The sequence below is a fragment of the Rhincodon typus genome, chromosome 9, assembly GCF_021869965.1.
Source record: "Rhincodon typus isolate 14 chromosome 9, sRhiTyp1.1, whole genome shotgun sequence".
Classification (NCBI taxonomy): Eukaryota; Metazoa; Chordata; class Chondrichthyes; order Orectolobiformes; family Rhincodontidae; genus Rhincodon; species Rhincodon typus.
Genome location: NC_063340.1, coordinates 5,656,932 through 5,678,170, shown reverse-complemented (window position 1 = coordinate 5,678,170; position 21,239 = coordinate 5,656,932). Strand labels below are relative to the sequence as shown.

Here is a 21,239-nt window from a genome sequence, read left to right as displayed (position 1 = left end):
TTATTCGTTGCAGGATTACCAGTTACTGACCTTCTCTTCTAGCCACAGTATTCATATGGCTAGTCAGTTTCTGGTCAGTAGTAATCCCCACGATGCTGATGATGGGGAACTCAGTGATGGTAAGTCCATCAAATGTCATGGGACAATAGGTAGGCTCTCTTATTGGAAATGGTTATTGCCTGGCATATGTGGTACTAATGTTTCAGAGATAGTAGGAACTGCAGATGCTGGAGAATCTGAGATAACAAAGTGTAGAGCTGGATGAACACAGCAGGCCAAGCAGCATCAGAGGAGCAGGAAGGCTGACGTTTCGGGCCTAGACCCTTCTTCAGAAATTTCTACATCTTGTTATCTCTGTGGTACTAATGTTGCTTGATAATAGTCAGCTCAAACCTGGATATTCTTTAGGTCTTCGTGCATTTGGACACAGATTGCTTCAGTACCCAAGGAGTCACAAATAGTGCTGAACATTGTACAGTTATTTTAACAGAGGTCGGTATCCCGTCACTGATTCACCCCTTATTTATTTAAAAGTGCACAGTACACTGACTGTGGCCTGCCAGCTTGGAATCGGTCCTCAACTGAGGAGATGCTAATCTCCTGGTTATATTGGTCAACCAGGGCTTTCCTGATTGGCCCAGATTAACAAGCCCAATCAAAAACCTCAGTCAATGAGGTCCACCTGGTCCTAATCACTACAATTGTGCAATCAGCAGCAAACACTCCCACTTCTGACCTTGCAACAGAGGGGGTCATTGATGAATCAGCTAAAGATGGTAGGGATGAAGACATTGAAAACATGATCAGAGAAATGGACTTTTAGAAGGTATTATTTTACAGGACGATCAGGAAAATACTGTACATGAAAAGAACTAGGGGGCTTAAGAAATTTTAAAAATCAAATTTATGTGGAACCTGATGTTAACAGCCAAATCGGGGGATGCTCTTTGGTGCAATACACATAAATCTAGGTTCTTTTAAAGCACACCAATGGGACAAAAATATACAAATAGCATATATTCATTAAATCTCTCGTTTCCAGAGAATGTACTTTATCCAACTAATCAACATTACTGCAAAGTGCAGTTCTCTGCTCTAACATTCATTTAAAACATGATTTACAAATTGAATGATAATTTTAATATAAAAATTAGATAACTGCAGTGTTAGAAACGTACTGGGAAAATAAATAGTGGACTCAACACATTCCTCTTCGAAGAATTTTTATTCTACTATATTTTATTATTTAATTCCCACATTGCTCCCATTAGTAAAAGAACAGAAAGGAGAAAATTAGAAGACTCTATCAAGGGCAGAATCTGCACCTGTAGAAATCAGGTCATTTTTGCTTTGTTCTTACATCAGGTTAAATGCTATTATTTTCCAATATTGGCAATAATATCACCAGCCATTTCCACATGGCACAAAAAGCTGCTTTCATCATCACTGATCAAGACAACAGATGTTGGCAAGAAGGAACTTCCAAAAACCAACATTAAAGGCAAATCAGCATACACACATGAAAGCTCATTAAAAATCATTTGTTAGACCATTACTTAGTGAGAAACACAACAGAGATCTTGAGCAGCTGACTGGAAAATAATATACAGTAAACGTAAAATAATTTTAAAATGAGAGGAGAGGCAAAATTCTGCTTTTGTACAGATCCAATACTTCAGTAGCCAGTTTTACAAACAACAAAAGTTAGACACTGGGTAAATTGGTTTCATATATATTTAGTGCTATTAGTTTCAATTTGATCTTTCACAAACATTTAATTTTGGGAATAAACACAACCTATTTCTCCTGAGCTTTTCCCATGGGGGAAAGAAAAACAACCAATGCGACTTCACTTGATATCATGTTTGGTAATAATCATGCCTATCTCTTACAGAATGAGAGGGAGCCGATAAATGTCTTGCTCCTTTCCTTTACTGCCCGTAATCACAGTTTTTGAAAAGTAAGATGCAAGTGTTCCTTAACCCCCGAATACATGGTTAATATTGGATAACCAGCTTGTTTTTGAGTGGGTTTAAATAAAGATGATTATGCACTCCCATAAACACTTCAAAAATCTAAATGCTGCATTTCATACACATACACCTGAGGGAATCACAGTTCAAAAAGGAAGTACACATTGACAAGTTACAGGGATGGTTCACAAGTCATGTGATTAGCTCAACTTCTCTGCAGATGTGGTGACGAATGGCTTATTTTCCACTCGATGTATTGCTAGGTGAATTCAATAATCAAAGTCATATATCAAAGTTATTGCAAGATTCCCTTGAAGAGCTGGATTTGCAGCAGGTCACAAAGTTGGTTGCTTGTGCTTTTATTACTAAGAGATGTTTTGCTGTACTGCTAGATTGCTGAACTCTAAAAGGAAGAGTCTTGGTTACTGTACTGTAGACTACAGCCTCCAGTTTTAAGGCACAGATGTTGCTGTCTTTGTTTTTTTACTGTGTTGTTTGAAGTCAGACTGTTTCTCCCTGGTGCTTGGGACAAAACTGGTTAATCAGAGGACAGTTTCCATCACATGGTCACATGATTATTACTTCTATACCTACCCAGAATGATTTGTAGTTTGAAGCCAATGCTACACATTAGGGGATATGTACAGTGGCCTTCCACACTTACTCATGATTTAACTGATTCTGCTGCAGCTCTTAGTTGAGCTTCAAGCTTGGAGAAAGAGCTTAGGGTTTCAAAGGTTGAGTTTTAAGCAAGTCCACAAAACAACATGTGGTGAGAATGCTGCAAATGGTTTTGTCTTGTATATCCATTCAATTCAAGGGAAGCATTCCACAAACGGACAATCAATACTTTGGTGCCTGCATAAAGATTTCAGAAGTCACCTGACTCTTGATATAGATTTTAATCTTATTGAATAATGCAGCAGGCTTGAGAAGCTAAATGATCTACTTCTGCTTCTGTTTCATACATTTGTATGTCTACATTAAAAAGAAAACACAGTCCCAGTGAATTGTACACTTAAGTGAAGTGTACATTTAAAGTTATAAATATTACATGCCTTTACTGGGCACAACACTGCTACAAGGAAGTTGGTTGCGATTGCTGCAGGCCAAACATCACAGTCCAAGGACACTGTTAGTGGTGTTCCTCAGAGTTGTGTTCTGGGCCCAAGCATCTTCAGCTACTCCAACGATCTTCCTTCCATCATAAGGTCAGAAATGGAGTTATTTGTTGATGACTGAACAATGTTCAGCATTGTTCATGACTCCTCAGATAAGGAAGCAGCTCAATTCATACATAGCAAGACCTGGACAACATCGAGACTTGTACTGTTAAGTGGCAAATAACATCTGTGGCATACATGCCTGAATATTTCTATCTTCATCAATAGAGAATCCAACTATTGATCCTTGACATTCAATGGTCTTAGCATTGCTGAATCCCTCACTGTTAACATCCTGGAGTTAGCACTGGATGAGCCATGTAAACAATAGAGCTCCAAGAATAAGTCAAAAATTTGAGAATTAAGGTGTAACTGATTTCTTTACTGTTTCTTTTGTTAAGTTTCAAGCTTGTAGTAAGTCTGAGGTTTCATACAAAAGTGCATAATGAATAGGAGATGTGAATACTAGAAAACTAGAGTTAAAAATACCACTAAAGGGACCTTCTCACCAAGTCATCCTGACTCAGTGAAAATACAGGCCAGTAACACTACCACACAACATTACTTAAAACATCAGTAAGCAAGATGGTTCAACCAGAATGCAAGTCCAAATAAAACGCTGATATGTTAGCAAAATAAATCAAACAGGACAGTACAAGAAGAAGAAGAAACAACCCATCACGTTTAAAATGTACTTGGTTTGCCACCTTATAGTTTCTGGGTATGTCCAACAGCTGGAAAGTGGGTTGAATTTGGTTGGTTAGCTCTTTTCTGGTCAGCTTGGACATGTATAGGAATATGCATTCAAGACTAATATGTATTGATAGTATAGAGATAGGATCCAAAGTAGGCAAAAAAATACGAGAAACAGTAGCAAGGCTGAGGACTGGGTGCATTTTAGGGTTCAGACTAGATTGGATCAAGTACAATATAGTACAAATAAAATTGCAGGGAACATAGAAAATGACCTTATTAAAAACTTCTACAAGTATGTGAAGAGAAAAAGATTGGTGTGTCCTTTACCATCAAAAGCTGGGCAAATCAGAATGGAGAAACAAAGAAATAGAAGAAGAATTGAACACATACTTTGGCTCTGTCATCACAAAAGAGGAAATAACTTCTCAGAAATATTAGGGAGCCAACAGTCCAGTGAGAAGGCAGAATTGAAGGAGCATCAGTATTTGGAAGAAAACTGTGCTAGAGAAATTAATGGGGTTTAAGACTGACAAATCACAAGAGCCTGACTACAAGTCTGCATAACCTACATCTCAGAGTAAATTAGTATCTTCGATGTATTGGTGGTTATCTTTCAAAATTCTGTAGACTCTGACACAGTTCCTACAGATTGGAGGGTAGCAAATGTAACCTTACTATTTGAAAAGAGAGAGAAAACACAGAACAGTTAGCCAAACAGGAGTGTGAAACATCTGTTATAAAAGATCGAATAACAGAATTTGGAAAGCGTTAATGAAATTGGACAGATCCACCATGGGATTATGATCGGCAAAATTATGCTTAACAAATCTACTGGAGTTTTGAGATGTATGTATTAGAGTAGCTTAGGGGGACACAGTCTCAGGATATCGGCAGATTATAAAAGTGAATGTGTGGAACTCTCTACCATAATGGAGAACAAGTCACTCAATATCTTCAAAGAAAAGAAATAGATAATTGTTTAGATTTTAGAGGCAACAAGGGGTATGGTGAGAGAGCAGGAATTTAGCATTGAGATAGAAGATTAGCCCTGATCATATTGAATGGTGGTGCAGACTCAAAGGGCTAAACAGCCTACTACTTCTCCCAGTTTCTACAATAGACTCAATGTAATGGTCACCTTCTGTTCTGTGAATTTCTGTAATTCTATGAAACCTGTGAACTGGTATACTTCAAAGGAAAAACGGACACAAACATCATTCCAAGATACGGGCTATTAGAGAGAAAAAACATCACCATCTTGTAATACAAGCAATTCTGTGGCATCACAAGTCAGACTTGATTAATGGTCTCAGACAGAATGAGCATAGATTTAGAGGAAAAAAAATCTTGACTACAGTAATTAAATCATCACGAGAGATTACACAAACTAGAGTTGTATTGCCTGGATTTTAGGAGGCTAAGTGGTGTTGCACCGGAATTTAAGATATAAAGGGGATAAGATAAATAGAGAAATGGTTTTATGCTGATTAGAAATACAACTAGGAGACAGAGTCTAAATATTTGAGCCAGACCTTCGGGAGTGAAATTATGAAAGCATTTATGGAGTGGCAGAGTCCGAGATGGACAGCACAGAAACAGACTTTTCGGTCCAACTCGTCCACGCCGACCAGGTATCCTAAACTAATCTAGTCCCATTTGCCAGCATTTGGCTCATATCCCTCTAAACCCTTCCTATTCATATACCCATCCAGATGCCTTTTAAATCTTGTAATTGTACCAACCTCAACCACTTCCTCTGGCAGCTCATTCCATACGCACACCACCCTCTGCATGAAAAAGTTGCCCCTTAGATCCCTTTTACATTTTTCCCCTCTCACCTTAAACCTACACCCTTTAGTTTTGGACACCCCACTCTGGGGAAACGACCTTGGCTATTCATCCTATCCATGCCCCTCATGACTTTATAAACCTCTAATGTTTATAAGGTCATCCCTCCACCTCTGACACTCCAGGGAAAATAGCCCCAGTCTATTCAGACTCTCCCTATCGTTCAAACTCTCCAACCCTGGCAACATCCTTATAAATCTTCTCTGAACACTATCTAGCTTCACAACATAGCAGAGAGACCAGAATGGCACACAGTATTCCAAAAGCGGCCTAACCAACGTCCTGTACAGCCGCAACATGACCTCCTAACTCCTATACTCAATGCACTGACCAGTAAAGGCAGGCATACCAAACACCTTCTTCACTAGCCTGTATTCCTGGGTCTCCACTTTCAAGGAACTATGAACCTGTACTCTGAGGTTTCTTTGTTCAGCATTACTCCCCGGGACCTTACCATTAAGTTTAAGGCTGTCCTGAATTGCCTTTCCAAAATGCAGCACCTCACATTTATCTAAATTAAACTCCATCTGCCACTCCTCAGCCTATTGGCCCATCTTATCAAGGTCCCACTGTACTCTGAGGTAACTTTCTTTGCTGTTCACTACACCTCTAATTTTGGTGTCATCTGCCAATTTACTAACATACCTCCTTATGTTCACAACTCCTTTCTGCAACCACCAATTGACACTGGATTGACTGTTTCTCTTGGGGGAGATTGATAAATGCTTTGGTTAACAAAAATATACCTGATGTGGGGCAAAGGGAGATAAGTTAAGTTAGGTTATTGATCAGCCATATTCTCACTGAATGGAAGAACAGACTCCTGTTCCTGCAAGTCAAGCAACATGAACACCTCCACTCTATCACATACAGGGCTCTTTAAGACCTCACTAAGCAATTTGTTTCGACCGAAATGGAAATCCGAAAAATGTTCTGATAACCGATCAAAACAAAATCACTCAGGGCAGTACAGAATACTGGAGAACAACATAACATAATACCATGGATTATGTTTATCCCATGATCCCCAGCGGTACAAAATGTTTTTCCACCTAACCACTTCTGGGAAGAATGAAGTTGCAGCCAGATGCAAATCAACACTAATTTCCGAGATCCATACTTGAAAAATAGCAACTTGGGTAACATACTAGCATTCCCAGAACTGTGTAATATTTTTAAGAATGGAAAAAAGTCTTGCAATGATCAAATCTGTAAGAAAGTGCAAGGTCCTGTTATTTGAAAATCAGCTTTGGCTTGCCTGTGAGGATTCATACAAATGTCTGTTCCTGGGCCTGGCAAGAAAATTCAAGTGCCTCTAATTTCTTAAAACTATTAAAACAGTATCATGATTGCAGCAGCTGAGTAGCTAATGCCTTCCTTATGTCAAACCCTGGTGGCGCAATCTGAAATCATCTGAATTGGCTCCCCATGAACCAAGAAAATACCTACCAATTATAGGGTTGGGCACTTCCACTTATCTATGTTGACAGAAGTTTCACCTGCTCTTGGTAAAATCTTGCAGTCCATGAACAAAAAGGCAGCCCATGCTGAAACTACTTCCCCACTGGTCTTCCTCTAGGCTACATGCACAACAACTTCTTTACCAGGGCAAAAACGTTGGAATAAAGTGAACATCCAACATACTGCCTTTTCCATGTAATGATGTATTTCCTTCATTAGGACAGCAGCAACAGAGGATGTTCATAAAAACTAAACATTGAGGTGCCCATTTTATAGTACTGAAAATTTGAACTCTGTTTAGTCTAGAACATAAGAACATAAGAATTAGGAGCAGGAGTAGGCCGTCTGGCCCTTCCAGCCTGCTCCGCCATTCAATAAGATCATGGCTGATCTTTTCGTGGACTCAGATCCACTTACCTGTGTTCTCACCGTATCCCTTAACTCCTTTATTGTTCAAAAAAAATCTACCTTTTTTTTAGAAATGTTTACTGAAGTAGCGTCAACTACTTCACTGGGCAAGGAATTCCATAGATTAACAACCCTCTGGGTGAAGAAATTCCTTCTCAATTCAGTCCTAAATCTGCTCCCTCTAATCTTGAGGCTATGCCCTCTTGTCCTAGCTTCACCTGCCAGTGAAAACATCCTCTCTACTTCTATCTTATCTATTCCCTTCATAATTTTATATGTTTCTATAAGATCCCCCCTCAATCTTCTGATTGTCTGGTAGTTGATAATCCTGCCCTTGCAGATGCCTCAAAATTCAAGGTCAACAGCATTTTAACATTGATCAGGTTAAGAATGACTCAATTCATATAGGGCCACTGCAGTGTTATAACTATTTATTTGAAACCTGAAATCATGAATACATAATCTACCATGAACCATAAAAACTAATTCAATGAAAAAAGATGTTTCAAACCTTTACAAAGATTTGGCAGTGCTTCAAGTTGCACGTTCAACTGCCATTTGCACACATCTATGCTCACAGGGCAATTTCTAAGTAGCGTTCATAAACAGGTATCTGGTCCCCTTCATATGTTTGTTTTTCAGGGCTTGTACACTATGTACAATCATATGGTTTATCCAAAATTTTCAAGAGAAAATGAACTGTGAAAACTACCTTTCTGAAGAACTTATCTATTTTATGTGAAACGCATGATTTAAAACAAACAGAACATTTTAAGTGAGATGCTTAACTTTATCTTTCTTCTTTTGGGTAAGGGTTTACATAAGATATTTGTGTTACCATTGCAAATTACATCCATTAATTGTTTTTACATCAAGCAAACTATGAATGGAAGCTTTGTTTTTGAAAGAAATGAGTTGTTCAAAAAGTAACAAAAATTAAGTATTTCTTAGTCCAGTAATATTTGATTGACAAATGTAACTAAAAAGTCTTTTTGTTTGTACTGAAAGACAAGCAGCAGTGTATCTGTTGTATCAATACTTTGGGTTTCAAATTCTAGTTGAAGCAATGATAATCAAAATTAAAATCTCAAATCATCTCAAAAGGCAGTGTAAAACACTCACTGTTACAGCCCCATAAAAAAGACCCAAGAATCAACAGTGTCAGACTACTTTCATCATTAAATAATTTCTCAGTCATTAAAGAGGTTGGAATAAAAACATTCCAGCTTTTATATACCGAATGCTTTACCTTTGGGTCAACTGGACAAAGCTGATATCCTAGAAATAATTGCGAGAGTTAATAAAGGGGTGAAAATAAAAACAGAAACAATCTTCTCAAAACATTAACACATTATATTGTAGTTTATGATAGTTTACCCCAATAAGGCAATATTTGTTAAACCCAATTTAAAATGGCAAATACTAATATGCCAGCTTTGCTGACATTATTTTTTGATCAAGCTTGTCAACTATTCCTCCCCCTTCTCCTTCTCCGTCCTGAGTATTTGTGCCGAAAAACATTTGTGGCCATGGATTCAAAGTGGGGGTGGTGAAAAAGGATTAGTCTCGTAAAGGAAGGTCAAAAGCGTAATTTAAAATTGAAGTGAGAAGAGCAGCTGCGTCTGTCAGGCCTTCAACAATACCAGCTGCAGAATTTGTGGGCAATATGGAAACAATGTACACCAGATGTCAAAGAATGGATGAGAAGTTGCTCAGCAAGCAGCCAACTTACCATGCCTTTAATGTCCCAGTGTCACCTCTGTTACTGAACAACAGTTTTATTCTGTGTGAACTGTGATGTTCTAATATAAATAAGACTCTTACTTTTTGAGATATACTCTGTATGCTTTGAGGTTCAAACACAAAAGTCTTCACTTTGTTGCTTTGAAGTGTGTGAAAGAATGAAATGTCGAGGTTAGAAATCTTCTTTGAAAACCTCAAACAAGTACTGTTGTCAAAAGGAACTTTGGGGATCAGAACAATTTATGATTTAGCAATAGAAAATAATCTTCAGGGTATGCTCTACACTTCAAAGCTACCACAAGATATACATTTCTGCAAAACCCACATGCATTGTTTAAGTTAGCCAGCACATTATCTCTAAGTTAATTGGAAAAAATATTCTCCTCACAGCTGTGTGATCTCTCAAGAATATATATCTAGGATTAGCATTTGTAAAATGCATAATTACTCAAAACAGGGACAGCTCTGTAAAATTTTAAAAAAGATAACATTTACTAAAAAGCATTACAGCTTGGAATTACGAAGGTTGGACTTGGACTTGGACTTACCTTTGCTTTGCCATCTTGAGTTGACATATACCCAACACACATACTCTCAGTGGTATGACTCCATAAAAACTCAACTGTGGAAAGAATTTTAAAAATAATGTTCATCAAAATTAAATGCAGTAAAAGAAATGAGCCACTCAGTGACAAAAGGATGGCTGGTAATGGTGACAAACCTGAAGAGAGGCTATTTTAGAACAGTGGTCATAATTTCACAAAGACAACGTGATTGTAAAAGAAATCTGTTTGAAGTTTTTTCCAATCCAAATTTCAATGTTTTATGAGAGTGAGACTAATTACAAAAATCACATCTCATGAAAAAGAAGAATTTCCATTCAGTTAAAACTATTTGTCATTTTTTCCCAATTTCTAATTTGGTTTAACGCTTTATTTTGTATTCACTATTTGAAAAAAAAAGACGATGCACAAATTTTCTGAAAATAATTTTTCACTTAAGGTTGTGGTATTAAGAATATTGACCAATTCTGGCCTCTTGTACATGTTCAGTTTTAATGGCTCCACCAGTGACAACCATACCTTCACCTGAGCCCAAACTTCTAAGTTTTGTCTCCAAAGCTTACAACTTTCTCTTTTATGATGCTCCTCGAAACTTATTTGTTTTTGATTATGTTTTTATTTAACTGTCTTAATATCTCCTTTAATGCCTGAGGGTCAAATTTTGTTTGATACCATTCTTGTGAAATGACTTGGGATGTTTTACTATATTTGAGGTGCTTTACAAATACAAGTTCTGTCAATATATTTATTTTTACATGGTGCATACTTTTGCATCCCAAAGCACAGCATTAGTTTACTCACGTAAACAGATGACACCCAGCTCTACCTCACCACCACCTCTTGACTCCTCCACTGTTGCTAAATGATCAGGTTGCTTATCCGACATCCAGTACTAGGTGATTGTAAATTTCCACCAATGAAACATTGTCTTATGATTGAAGTCACAGTTTTCAATCGCTGCTGCAAACTCTGTTCCCTTGGTCCTGACTCCATTCTTCTCCCTGCCAACTGTCCGAGCGTAAACCAGACTGTTCACAAGCTTGGCATTTTTGATCCAGAGATGAACTTTTGGACTTGTGTTCACTTCATCATAATGACTGCCTATTTCCACCTCCAACACATCAGCAACTTTATCCATCACATCCCAGCTACTGATAAATGCCGGTGTTAGACTTAAATTTGACTATTCCAATACGGGTCCTATATTCTACCTTCTGTAAACTTAAGATCATTCAAAACACAGTGGCACGTATCTTGGATGGCACCAAGTTCCATTTCCCTATCACACCTATACGTGGGACCTACACTGGCTCCTGGTCAAGAAACATCTTTATTTTAAAACCCTCATGCATTTTCAAATCCTGCGAAGACTTTACTTACTATTTCTGAGATCTTGTCCAATCCCACAACCTCTAATTCTGGCCATTTGTGCATTCCCAATTTTAATTGCTTCACTAATGGTACCTTCACTGGCCCAAGCCCCAGTCTCCAGAATCTCTCTAGTCTCCACTTTGCTTTACCCCTTTAAGGTCCTTCTTAAAACTGTTCACTTGAACTAAAGTCTTGATCATCTGACAGGTATCCCCCTTATGTGGCTTTGTGTCATTTTGTTTCATCATGCTTCTATGAAGTACCTGAAGATGTTTTATTATATTTAGATTGTACCTTTGCTGCGAGCTTCTGCTAGCTTTTGGTGTCACATTTAAAAAGCTTAAAAAAATTAAGTTCAAAAATATTGGGAAAAAATTAAAATCATAGAGCCACTAATTAAGTGCAAGTGATTCAGAAGACAAATTTGAGAAAAAAAAATTACTACAATTTTATTTTAATCTTTTGGACAGAATCATCTGAAATAAGACATCAAGACAGAAAATTATATTTCATTAAACTTTACAGGAACATCCAATTTTCAGAAGGTCCTTGTGGTGCCAATACACAAAATATCCAACAGGAGAAATCCTAACAATAAACGACCCTCACTGGGGCATCAGCAAGCTCATTTCTTGACAATACTCTCAATTTTCTTTCTCAAGTGTCCGAATATAGCTGCCAGAGACTGGTATGGGACTAAGCAGGAAAAGTTCCAGAAAACGGCATCAAGTTGGGATCCTGGTTTGATCTAGCCCGCTTTGGACTTTCCTCAGGACTGGACTGAAGGGCAGCTGGCACCCTCGTTGAATCTGTTGAGTGAGTAATTTAGTAGATGTTGAGTTCATTAAGAAGCCAAGATCACCGAGGTGAGTGCATATCAGGAAGAGTTTCTTCGGGGAAACTGATGGGCTGGGAAGGATTTTACCAGTTATACTGAAGGGATCCAGCCATTGCCATCAAGAGCTGGCTGATCAAAGTATTTCTTCTGAAAGTTCTTCCACTACTTGACAGGTGATTGTTTTAAAATGGATTGCACAGATGGCAGTCTTCAGTGCACCTGGAGCAACTTATTCAGCTCTGTCTTCCACCCAATGCTGAGGGTCATGAACAGAAGCCAGACAACACTAGAGGGAGCAGTAGTGCAGTGGCAATGTCATAACAATCTGGAATTAAAAGTAAGTTTAAATGATGAACATTACTGGAACTATCAAATGCTATAAAAACCCAACTGCTTTACTAATGTCCCTTATAGAAGTAAATCTGCAACTCTCATGTTGACTGGCCAACTTGTAACTTCAGGCTTACAGAATACAATTGGATCTTAACTGCTTTTAAGATAATTAGGGATGGGCAAAAAAAAATGATGAGTTTACCAGTGACATGCACATTCCAAATCAATCCAGTTGAGCAGGGACAACTCCAGCAGCATCAGCTGCCTTTTCCTTAGTCATATGCCCCGTCATGGGGCAGATGGAATGGACAGTGATATCCAGCTAAAAAGGAGGAAGGCAGGTCAAAACAGGGTCTATAGGTCGAGGCTCAATTCTCACAACAGCCCCAGGGTTACAGGATGTTCATTCCCTTAGGCAGGTGACTTCTGCCATCCACAGCTTCCAGGAACAAGACCTCCTTCCATATGGAGGATGTGGACATTAAATGACAATGGCTAGCATGACCGGTCACTGGAGAGAATACCCCATCCCCACCCTCAAGTCTCTGCCTCTTATTAAGTTAGGCGTGCTGTTTTCCTGCAAGGACAGAATACCTTCACAATGGCTAGAATGCAGAGGTCATCATTTTTGGAGAATGACTGTGAGGCCTTAGGGAGCACCTGAGAGTAATACCTGGGGATGTGAGGTTTGATTTCTTTTCATTTGATTTATTGTTGTCAAATTTACCTAAGTTCAGTGACAGGTTTTTTTTCGCACTAAAGGCAGATCATAACATACAAGGACATACAGGTCATAGGGTGTTTAGACAGAGTGAAGCATACAAGGTTACAGCTGCACACAAAAGCAAGATCAACATTAGGTTTGAAATTAGAGAGGTCCATTCAGCAGTCTAAAAACAGCAGGGAAGAAGCTGCTCTTGAACCTGTTGGTACATGTGTTTAATCTATTGCCTGATGCAAGAGGTTGGAAGAGAGTATAACCAGGATGGAAAGGGTCTTTGATGACATTGGCTGCCTTTCTGTGGGCAACAAGAAACGTACATGGAGTCCGTGGATAAGAGGTACCTGCATGCAGAAGAATGAGTGACATTGCAACATGTGTTGTCCTTAGGAGAGCACTAAACAAGGCAGCGTGGTCATGTAAGGTGCTATACCTCCAATTTGCCACGTCCTTCCAAAGTCAAGAATCCTCTTGATGTACTGACTCCAGGTTGGATAAGTCACATGCTCATTGCTGATTTCTTTGACCACTCTGATCCATACAACAGTGAGATGCTGTCCTCACAGGTCTTTTCTCCATTCCCATGGTTTCTGCAGCCTGAAAAACCCACGTGCTGTGATCTTCTCTGATCCGTGTAATTACAAAAATCGACACTTCATTTGACAGATTGTTGCATCATTCTGACCTCTAAGTTGTCAGGGAGCCCAGAGAAGGGATGCCATTTGGTTTGCTCTGATAAAGAACAGACGTACGTGCATAGTGTCTGGTTCGTAAAGAAAAATGGTCCTGCCATTGCAGTAGAGACTAAGGTGGTGAGATTCCAGTTGTTTTGCTTACCTAGGAGAGGTTGAGTGTTTATTGATGATTCAGATTCTAATGAGCATTTGCAGCAGCGAAGAACAATTACTCCTCCTAAGACAGAGTCTTCATGGGCGAGGAATGGTGAACCTACAAATGAACCAAGAAAACACCTTAATTAACAGAAACCTGCAGATGATTCAAACTTGAAATTTCATTCATCTTCCAATTTCAAAACAACATTAATTGCTTAACATTCAAGATAGTTTACACTCAGCTATTTTGCACAATGAAGGCTAATATGCTGTACACAGCCCAGGTTAGGCTTGAAGGAAAGCGGAATTAAACTACAGCATGTTAGCTTAAGCATTACCTTTTTGGTGTATAGTTGGATACAGTTTCCCATTGAAATAAAGATCCAGGGAAAGAACAATGTTAAAGTATGCAATCTTAGCTGTATCTATAGTGCCGCTGCATAACTTGAGCAACAAAAAAGAAAAAATCAAAGGAACAGTGTTCCAGGGTTGCTTCCACACACTGCCTTCCAGGGTTGCATTGATGAGGTAGATGGTAAGAGTGATGGGCAAGACTTATGTGCAATTACTTAGCAACTTTCAATGGACTTTTTTAACAAAACTATTACTTCATCAAAAAAGGACTAGCAGGATACAAGACAAAAACCAATGGATTTCTGGAGGACAATGATGTCATGGGATAGAGAGGTAGTGCAGGCAAGTGGCATTGAAGTCAATGATCTGCCATGACCTAAAGAATGATACAGTAGGCTCTAGCAGCTGAATGGCATACTCCTGTTCCTTTAGTACAGCACAGTACAAATATTCAACATCTCACTTTTCAACAGCAATAAAAGTCTGAATAGTACACTTAAGTGCTATAACAAATTCACCAACACTGCTGAACAATGCTGGGTATTTATCTAATTCCAAAAAGAAAAATTAAAAACATCATATATCAACATATGAAAATCAAAACTGCTACTTTTTGAGATAGTATTTTGAAAAGAAAAAATGGTTAATGATCATTCTTTGCTTTTATTAAGTAAGTTGATGTGTAAAAACATTTATGCTTTAAATAGAATGGGTGATCACAAGTAATTGGCTGAAAAGGGATTACAGAGATTGACATTGGGAATGAGCTGAATTAATAACAGTTATTAACCTAGGGTGTTTCAGTACACTTGTTGTTTCAACTTTGCATTACTAGAAGAACTGAATCATCAGAATAGTTAGTTTTCCTAGCCAGTTCCCTTTACCTCATCAATACTGGCCAATTAAATGTTGTCCACCTCCAAAAATATCACAGTCACTGAGTTTAAAACTAAAATCATATACAACTTGATGAAAGGGGTACTCCGCCACTGATGAAACTATATCTTTCCTACTTTTATTTCATTCATATTTGATTTTCTTTTATTCAACTTTCTCATTTTCTTATCAAGTTACATTACCACAGCCACTTTATAGACATCTGAAGCCATGGTTGGGCTGCTGATCACAGAATTTCTTAAATAGCTTTAAAATTACATGGTAACTTACTGAAGATACTCAATTCGTACCACAGTGGTTATAGGTTCAAATCCAAGTACTAGGTAAAGTTTACTCCACCACCCACAATGTGCAACAATTTCAGGGTTTCTCATCCAGGAAGTTGGGTGGGAAACTTTGTGGCCATGGTGTGTCCTGTGTTCAAGTGGATCACCCTTTGAAAACCTAGAGTCCTCTCCAATGAGAAAATCGCATTGGAGCTCAAAGAGAAATCAAGAAGCTATTCTGCTGATTAAAAAGATGGCTGGAAATAAGTGTCATATAATCATAAAACACTACAGGAGGCCATTTAAGCCATCAGGCTATGCAAGCCCTTTGCTAGAACTATCCAATCAATCTCACTCCTTATTCTTTGTTTGGAGCTCTGGAAATATTTTATTCCTTCAATGTATTTGTTAAAAATAAAAGCTAAAAATTAAATCCAAGTTAAAGTATAGATTAAAAGTAAATTGCATTCTGAAATATGATTTTACAGCAGATGAAGTAGACAAAACAAATTCACACAGAAATCCAAATGATAGCCATAGAGTCCAACTAGTCCGTGCTGAACATAATCCCAAATTAAACTAGTCCCACCTGCCTGCTCCTGGCCCGTATCCCTCCAAACCTTTCCTATTCATGTACCCATCCAAATGTCTTTCAAACATTGTAATTGTGCCCACATCCACCACTTTCTCTGGAAGTTCATTTCACACGCAAACCATCCTCTGTGTAAAAAATTTGCCCCTCATGTCTTTTTTTAAAATATCTCTCCTGTCATCTTAAAAATGTGTTCCCAGTCTTAAAAACCCCCATCCTAATGAAAAGACACATTTTCTCCATCTAAACCCCTCAGTTTTTTTTTATAACTTCTATAAGGTCACCTCTCAACCTCCTGAACTCCAGTAAATTAGAACCAGCCTATCCAGCCTTTCTTTATAACTGAAACGCTCCATATCCAGCAACGTCCTGGTAAATCTCTTCTGAACCCTCTCCAGCTTAATAATATCCTCCATATAACTGTGACCAAAATTGGACACAGTATTCCAGAACAGGCCTCACCAATGTCCTGTACAATCTCAATATGACGTCCCAACTCCTATACTCAAAAGGAGTGAGCAATGACAGCAAGCGTGCCATATGCCTTTTTAAGCACTCTGTCTCTATGTGATGCAAACGTCAAAGAATTATGTACCTGAATGCCTAGGTCCCTCTGTTCTACAACAGTACCCAAGGCCCTACCATTAATTGTATAAGGTCTACCCTTGTTCGTTGTACCAAAATGCAATACCTCGCATTTATCCAGATTGAATTCCATCTGCCATTTTTTCAGTCCATTGACCCATTTGATCAAGATCCCTTCATAATCTTAGAAAACCTCATTCACTGTCTATTATGCTACCAATTTTGGTGTCGTCCACAAACTTACTAACCATGCGCTCTATATTCTCATCCAAATCATTGATATAAATGACAAGAGAGGACCCAAAACTGATCCCTATGGAACACTGCTGGTGACAGATCTCCAGTCCAAAAAGCCTCCAGCACCATTCTGTCTCCTGTTGTTAAACCAATTATGTATCCAATTGGCAAGCTCACCCTGAATCCCATGTGACCTAACTTTACTAATTAGTCTACCAAGTGGAACCCCAAAGGCTTTACTAAAGTCCAAGTAAACGTCGTTTACTGCTCTGCCCTCATCAATCTTTTAGATAACTTCCTCAAAAAATCCCAAATATTAGCAATTGCTGATGTAAATTTGCAAAAATTTGACACAGCTGCACGAAAAAATAGAAAAACATGTTGTAGGATTGGAGGTTTTGAGGAGTACCTTGGAAGACACAGAAAATAGGGTTGCCAATTGTGATCAAATACATTCCTGGAAAGTCTCATCACATGCCTTGCCTCCCATATTTCTGCCAATACATCCAACCTTGTGACACATTAATGTCCTATGCAATTTGGAAAGCAAAGTGACTCATTGTCCGATTCGATGATGCTTTATTATCGGCCGAACACAGCCTTTTTCAACCACCTTCAATATTTTTAGATCCAGTAAAGAGAAAATGAAAAATAAAATGGTCCTGAAGGTTTTTGTCTGGAGCTGCACACAGTACTGTCCTGGAGATTGGGTCTTCAGGAATTGAAGATCAATGTCAGTCCTCAAGGGTCGGCACCCTAGTAGAGAAGTTAAGAGTGCAAAGCTGCCTAAGGGTGGTACAGTGGCCCAGGGAAAGTTGCTCTGCCATCCCAAACCACACCTCTCCCTCACCCATGCTCTCTAGCTTTTCCTGTCATCCTGCGAATGAAGATCTTCAATCTCCTTTACGTTAATGATGCCTCACCATCTTCAAATGCAACAGGAAATGAAACAAACAATTATGAACCTAGCAGATGTTATTAGTGGACAACTCAGATCCCAGCCTCAAATTAGGCTTGGTAGATCATATCCTTGGTTTTTATTTAATGAGGTGGTCTTTCAAGGCAACATAAAGCATCCAATGCTGTAGGTTTGGTTTCAAAAATAAGAAAAAAATTACTGCACAGAAGATAAAATAGAATAAACTAAGTTATTGACATACAACAATTTGAAAAAATTCAAAAATGCAGTAAAAATACAATCCCATCTATTCCAACACCATCACTTTACAATCTTCAAACACCAGAGACAGGGTTCACTTCATTATTACACCTATAGGTTTAATTTAACTGTTTCTTTCAATTCCTAGTCTTGAGAGTTTGGTAACTCTTCCTTAAGCATTCATACAACTGAGATTAGTCTTTCTCAACTTTAAATAACCCTTTTTCCCCTAAGAAAAACAAAAAAATCCTGATTTTCTAAATTTAAAGCAAGTTAATGCTCTCCAACACTCTGTCCAGTTGCAGAACTGTCAATGCAAATAAATTCCCATCATCAACACAGGGGCTCTCTTTTGTAATGGTTTAAACTAATATCTCAAAATACCAACAAGTTAATCACTAAATGCCCTCATACATACTGACTGAAACCTAGAGGGTGGCAGAAATATAGAATGTGCTGCCTGAGAAAGTGGTGGAGACAGGTACTCATCTAACAATTAAGGAGCATCTGGCCGAGCACTTAAAACGCATAGTAGGCAATAAACCAAGTGCAGGAAAATTGAATTAGTATAGTTTGGTGTTTTCTGGCCGGCATAGACATGGTGGGCCAAAGGACCCGCTTCTATGCCATATGACTCTATGACTATGTCACTCGTTCAAAATCCAAACTCTGGCATAAAATGGTACCAATGCATGTATCTATATCGACACACGTCTTACATTACAAAAGGTCACAGATGCCACTCATCAATTCAAAAGTCACTCCATTCTGACTTCTGGTTCCTAAAGGTCCCATAATAGGCCCCCCACCTCCAAAATGGGGGTGTGGGTGGTTATCCTGCTTTGCCCTACTTGAAGGACTGTTCTGAGAAACAGAATTCAAGAGCTTAGAGTGTTAACAGCTGAAGGCATGGTCACCAATCATGGAATCATTAATTATCTGCGTATTTCAAGAAGTGAAAGCAGGCAAAGCCCAGATATCTCAACAGCTGTAGAAGATTAAAGATTTAGGGAAGGGCAAGGCCATACAGAGATGTGAAAACAAGAATGAGAGTTTTACATTTAGGCCTTACTTAACTGGGAACCAATATTGGTAAGAGGAAGATGATTGGTGAGTGGAACATGGTGTGAGTATGGACTGCTGAGTTAAGTGAACTATTTTGGGAGCCATGTTTAAAAAGGGTAAAAAAAAAATGTGGAAGGCTGGCAGGTGTGCATGAGAATAGTCTAGTGTTTGTAAAAACAAGAACGAGGTTTACAGGAGATGAGATGAGGCAGGGTAAAACCAAGTAGGAGGTGGGAGGTAAAATTAGATGACCTGGTGGCATAGACACATAGCTGCAAGATCAACTTGGGGTCAAATATGATTTCACAGTTGTGAAAAGTATGCATCATTCTCAACCAGTTGCTGGGGAGAGGAATGGAGTTAACAGTTAGAAATGAAGTATTAAGCAAGAGAACCAAACAATGGCTTTAGTCTTTCCAAATGTTAACTGAAAGAAATATCGACTCATCTTATGTCAGATGTTGAGCAAGCAATATGACAAAACAAAAACCAAAAGAACTGCGGATACTGGAAATCAGAAACGAAAACAGAAATTGCTGGAAAAGCTCAGCAGGTCTGGAAGCATTTGTGGAGAGAAATCAGTTAACGTTTCGGGTCCAGTAAGCCTTCCTCAGAACCAATAGTAGCTAGGAAAAATATGCCAATTTAGAAATGTGAAGTTAAAAGATGCAATGATGAGATACATCAAGTGTTTTCAGCATACATGTGGAACTTAAATGTTTTCAGATGTGGTTGTCAAGGGGCAGCATGCAGATGAGAAATAAGAAGGGTCAATGAACCTTGGAGACACTAAAGGCAACAGCACAGGAATAGGAAGCAGCAAGAAGCCATTTCAAATTATTTTCTGGCTATGTCCAGATGGATAAGAATGCAATCAGAGGAAAGCAGTCCCATCTAACAGGATGACAGTGGAATGGTATTTGAGGAGAATGGCATGGTCATAGAATCATACAGCACAGAAACAGACACTTTGGTCCAACCAGACCACGCTAAACATAATCCCAAATTAAACTAGTCCCCCCTGTCTGCTCCTGGTCCATAACCCTCCAAACCTTTCCTATTCATTTACTTATTTAAGTGTCTTTTAAACATTGTAACTGTGCCCACATCCACCATTTCCTCAGAAAGTTCATTCTACATGCAAACAACCATCTGTGTAAAAAATTTGCCCCCCATGTCTTTTTTTGAAAATCTCCCTCCTCTCAGCTTAAAAATGTCCCCCCAGTCTTGAAATCGCCCATACTATTAACTCTATCATGATTTTATAAAACTTCTATAAAGTCACCTCTCAACCTCCTACACCCCAGTGAAAAAAGTCCCATCCTTATCTTGCCTTTCTTTATAACTCAAACCTTCCATATCCAGCAACATCTTGGTAAATCTCTGCTGAACCCTCTCCAGCTTGATAATATCCTTCCTACAAGAGGGTGACCAGAACTGGACACAGTACTCCAGAAGGGGCCTCACCTTTGTCCTGTACAACCTCAAATGACTTCCCAACTCCTATACTCAAAGGATGGAGTGATGAAGACAAGCATGCTAAATGCCTTTTTAAACCAACTGGTCTATATATCAAAGGTTGCAGACAAGTTAAGAAAGAAAAAAAGTTTACTTTTGTCACAGTAAGAATGGACTTCATTTTAAACTTTGGTAATAGCCTTTGAGGCATTGTAGGGGGACAGAAATCAGATTAAAGGCAGACAACAACAGAAATTTAGATGAGATAGGCATAGATTTGAGTGTAAAGCTCAAATTAAAGCGAAAGCATACTCAAAAGAACTATGGACAGGAACTGGAGGCTGGAGAAGGCCATTGGCTTGCAGGACTGGAGTGATCAAGGGTCGAATTTTTAGGCAGGGGTGTTAATTGCAGACTTGAAGGATAAGGCACCAGAACTGTTGAGCAACTGTGGAGTTAAGATGACAGGCAGGTAGGAAAGAATTGTGGTCAGTGACTTAGCAGAAGTAGGTTTCATGGACAAAATGAACTCAGAAACCATGAGGGGTGACAGGAAACAAATTAAAGGATGCAAGTTAAGGACATGGTAATGTACACAAATTCACTTGCCACTGCCTTACTTGGCTAACACCCAGGAAGACAAACCTCCAGGAAAAGTACACATGCAAAGATAAT

General features: G+C 38.7%; 1 protein-coding gene across 5 annotated transcripts in view; it reads right to left on the bottom strand.

Annotated features, from left to right (window-relative positions):
* tasp1 (taspase, threonine aspartase, 1) overlaps window positions 1-21,239 on the bottom strand; it is a 98,582-nt gene that overhangs the window by 4,779 nt on the left and 72,564 nt on the right. For 2 of the 5 annotated variants that reach the window (XR_007262799.1, XR_007262798.1), the window contains 2 exons: window positions 13,552-14,066; window positions 11,650-12,389 (listed from right to left, as the gene is read on the bottom strand). Coding sequence is in view for 3 of the 5 variants with exons in the window: in XM_020533046.2 (XP_020388635.1) it covers window positions 13,774-14,066 (293 nt within the window). In the remaining 2 variants the exon portion in view is untranslated. Of the gene's footprint in view, window positions 1-8,798; window positions 8,828-9,840; window positions 9,915-11,649; window positions 12,390-13,331; window positions 14,067-21,239 lie in introns of those variants that run through there. The other 3 variants (XM_048600573.1, XM_020533047.2, XM_020533046.2) reach the window with 3 other exon arrangements.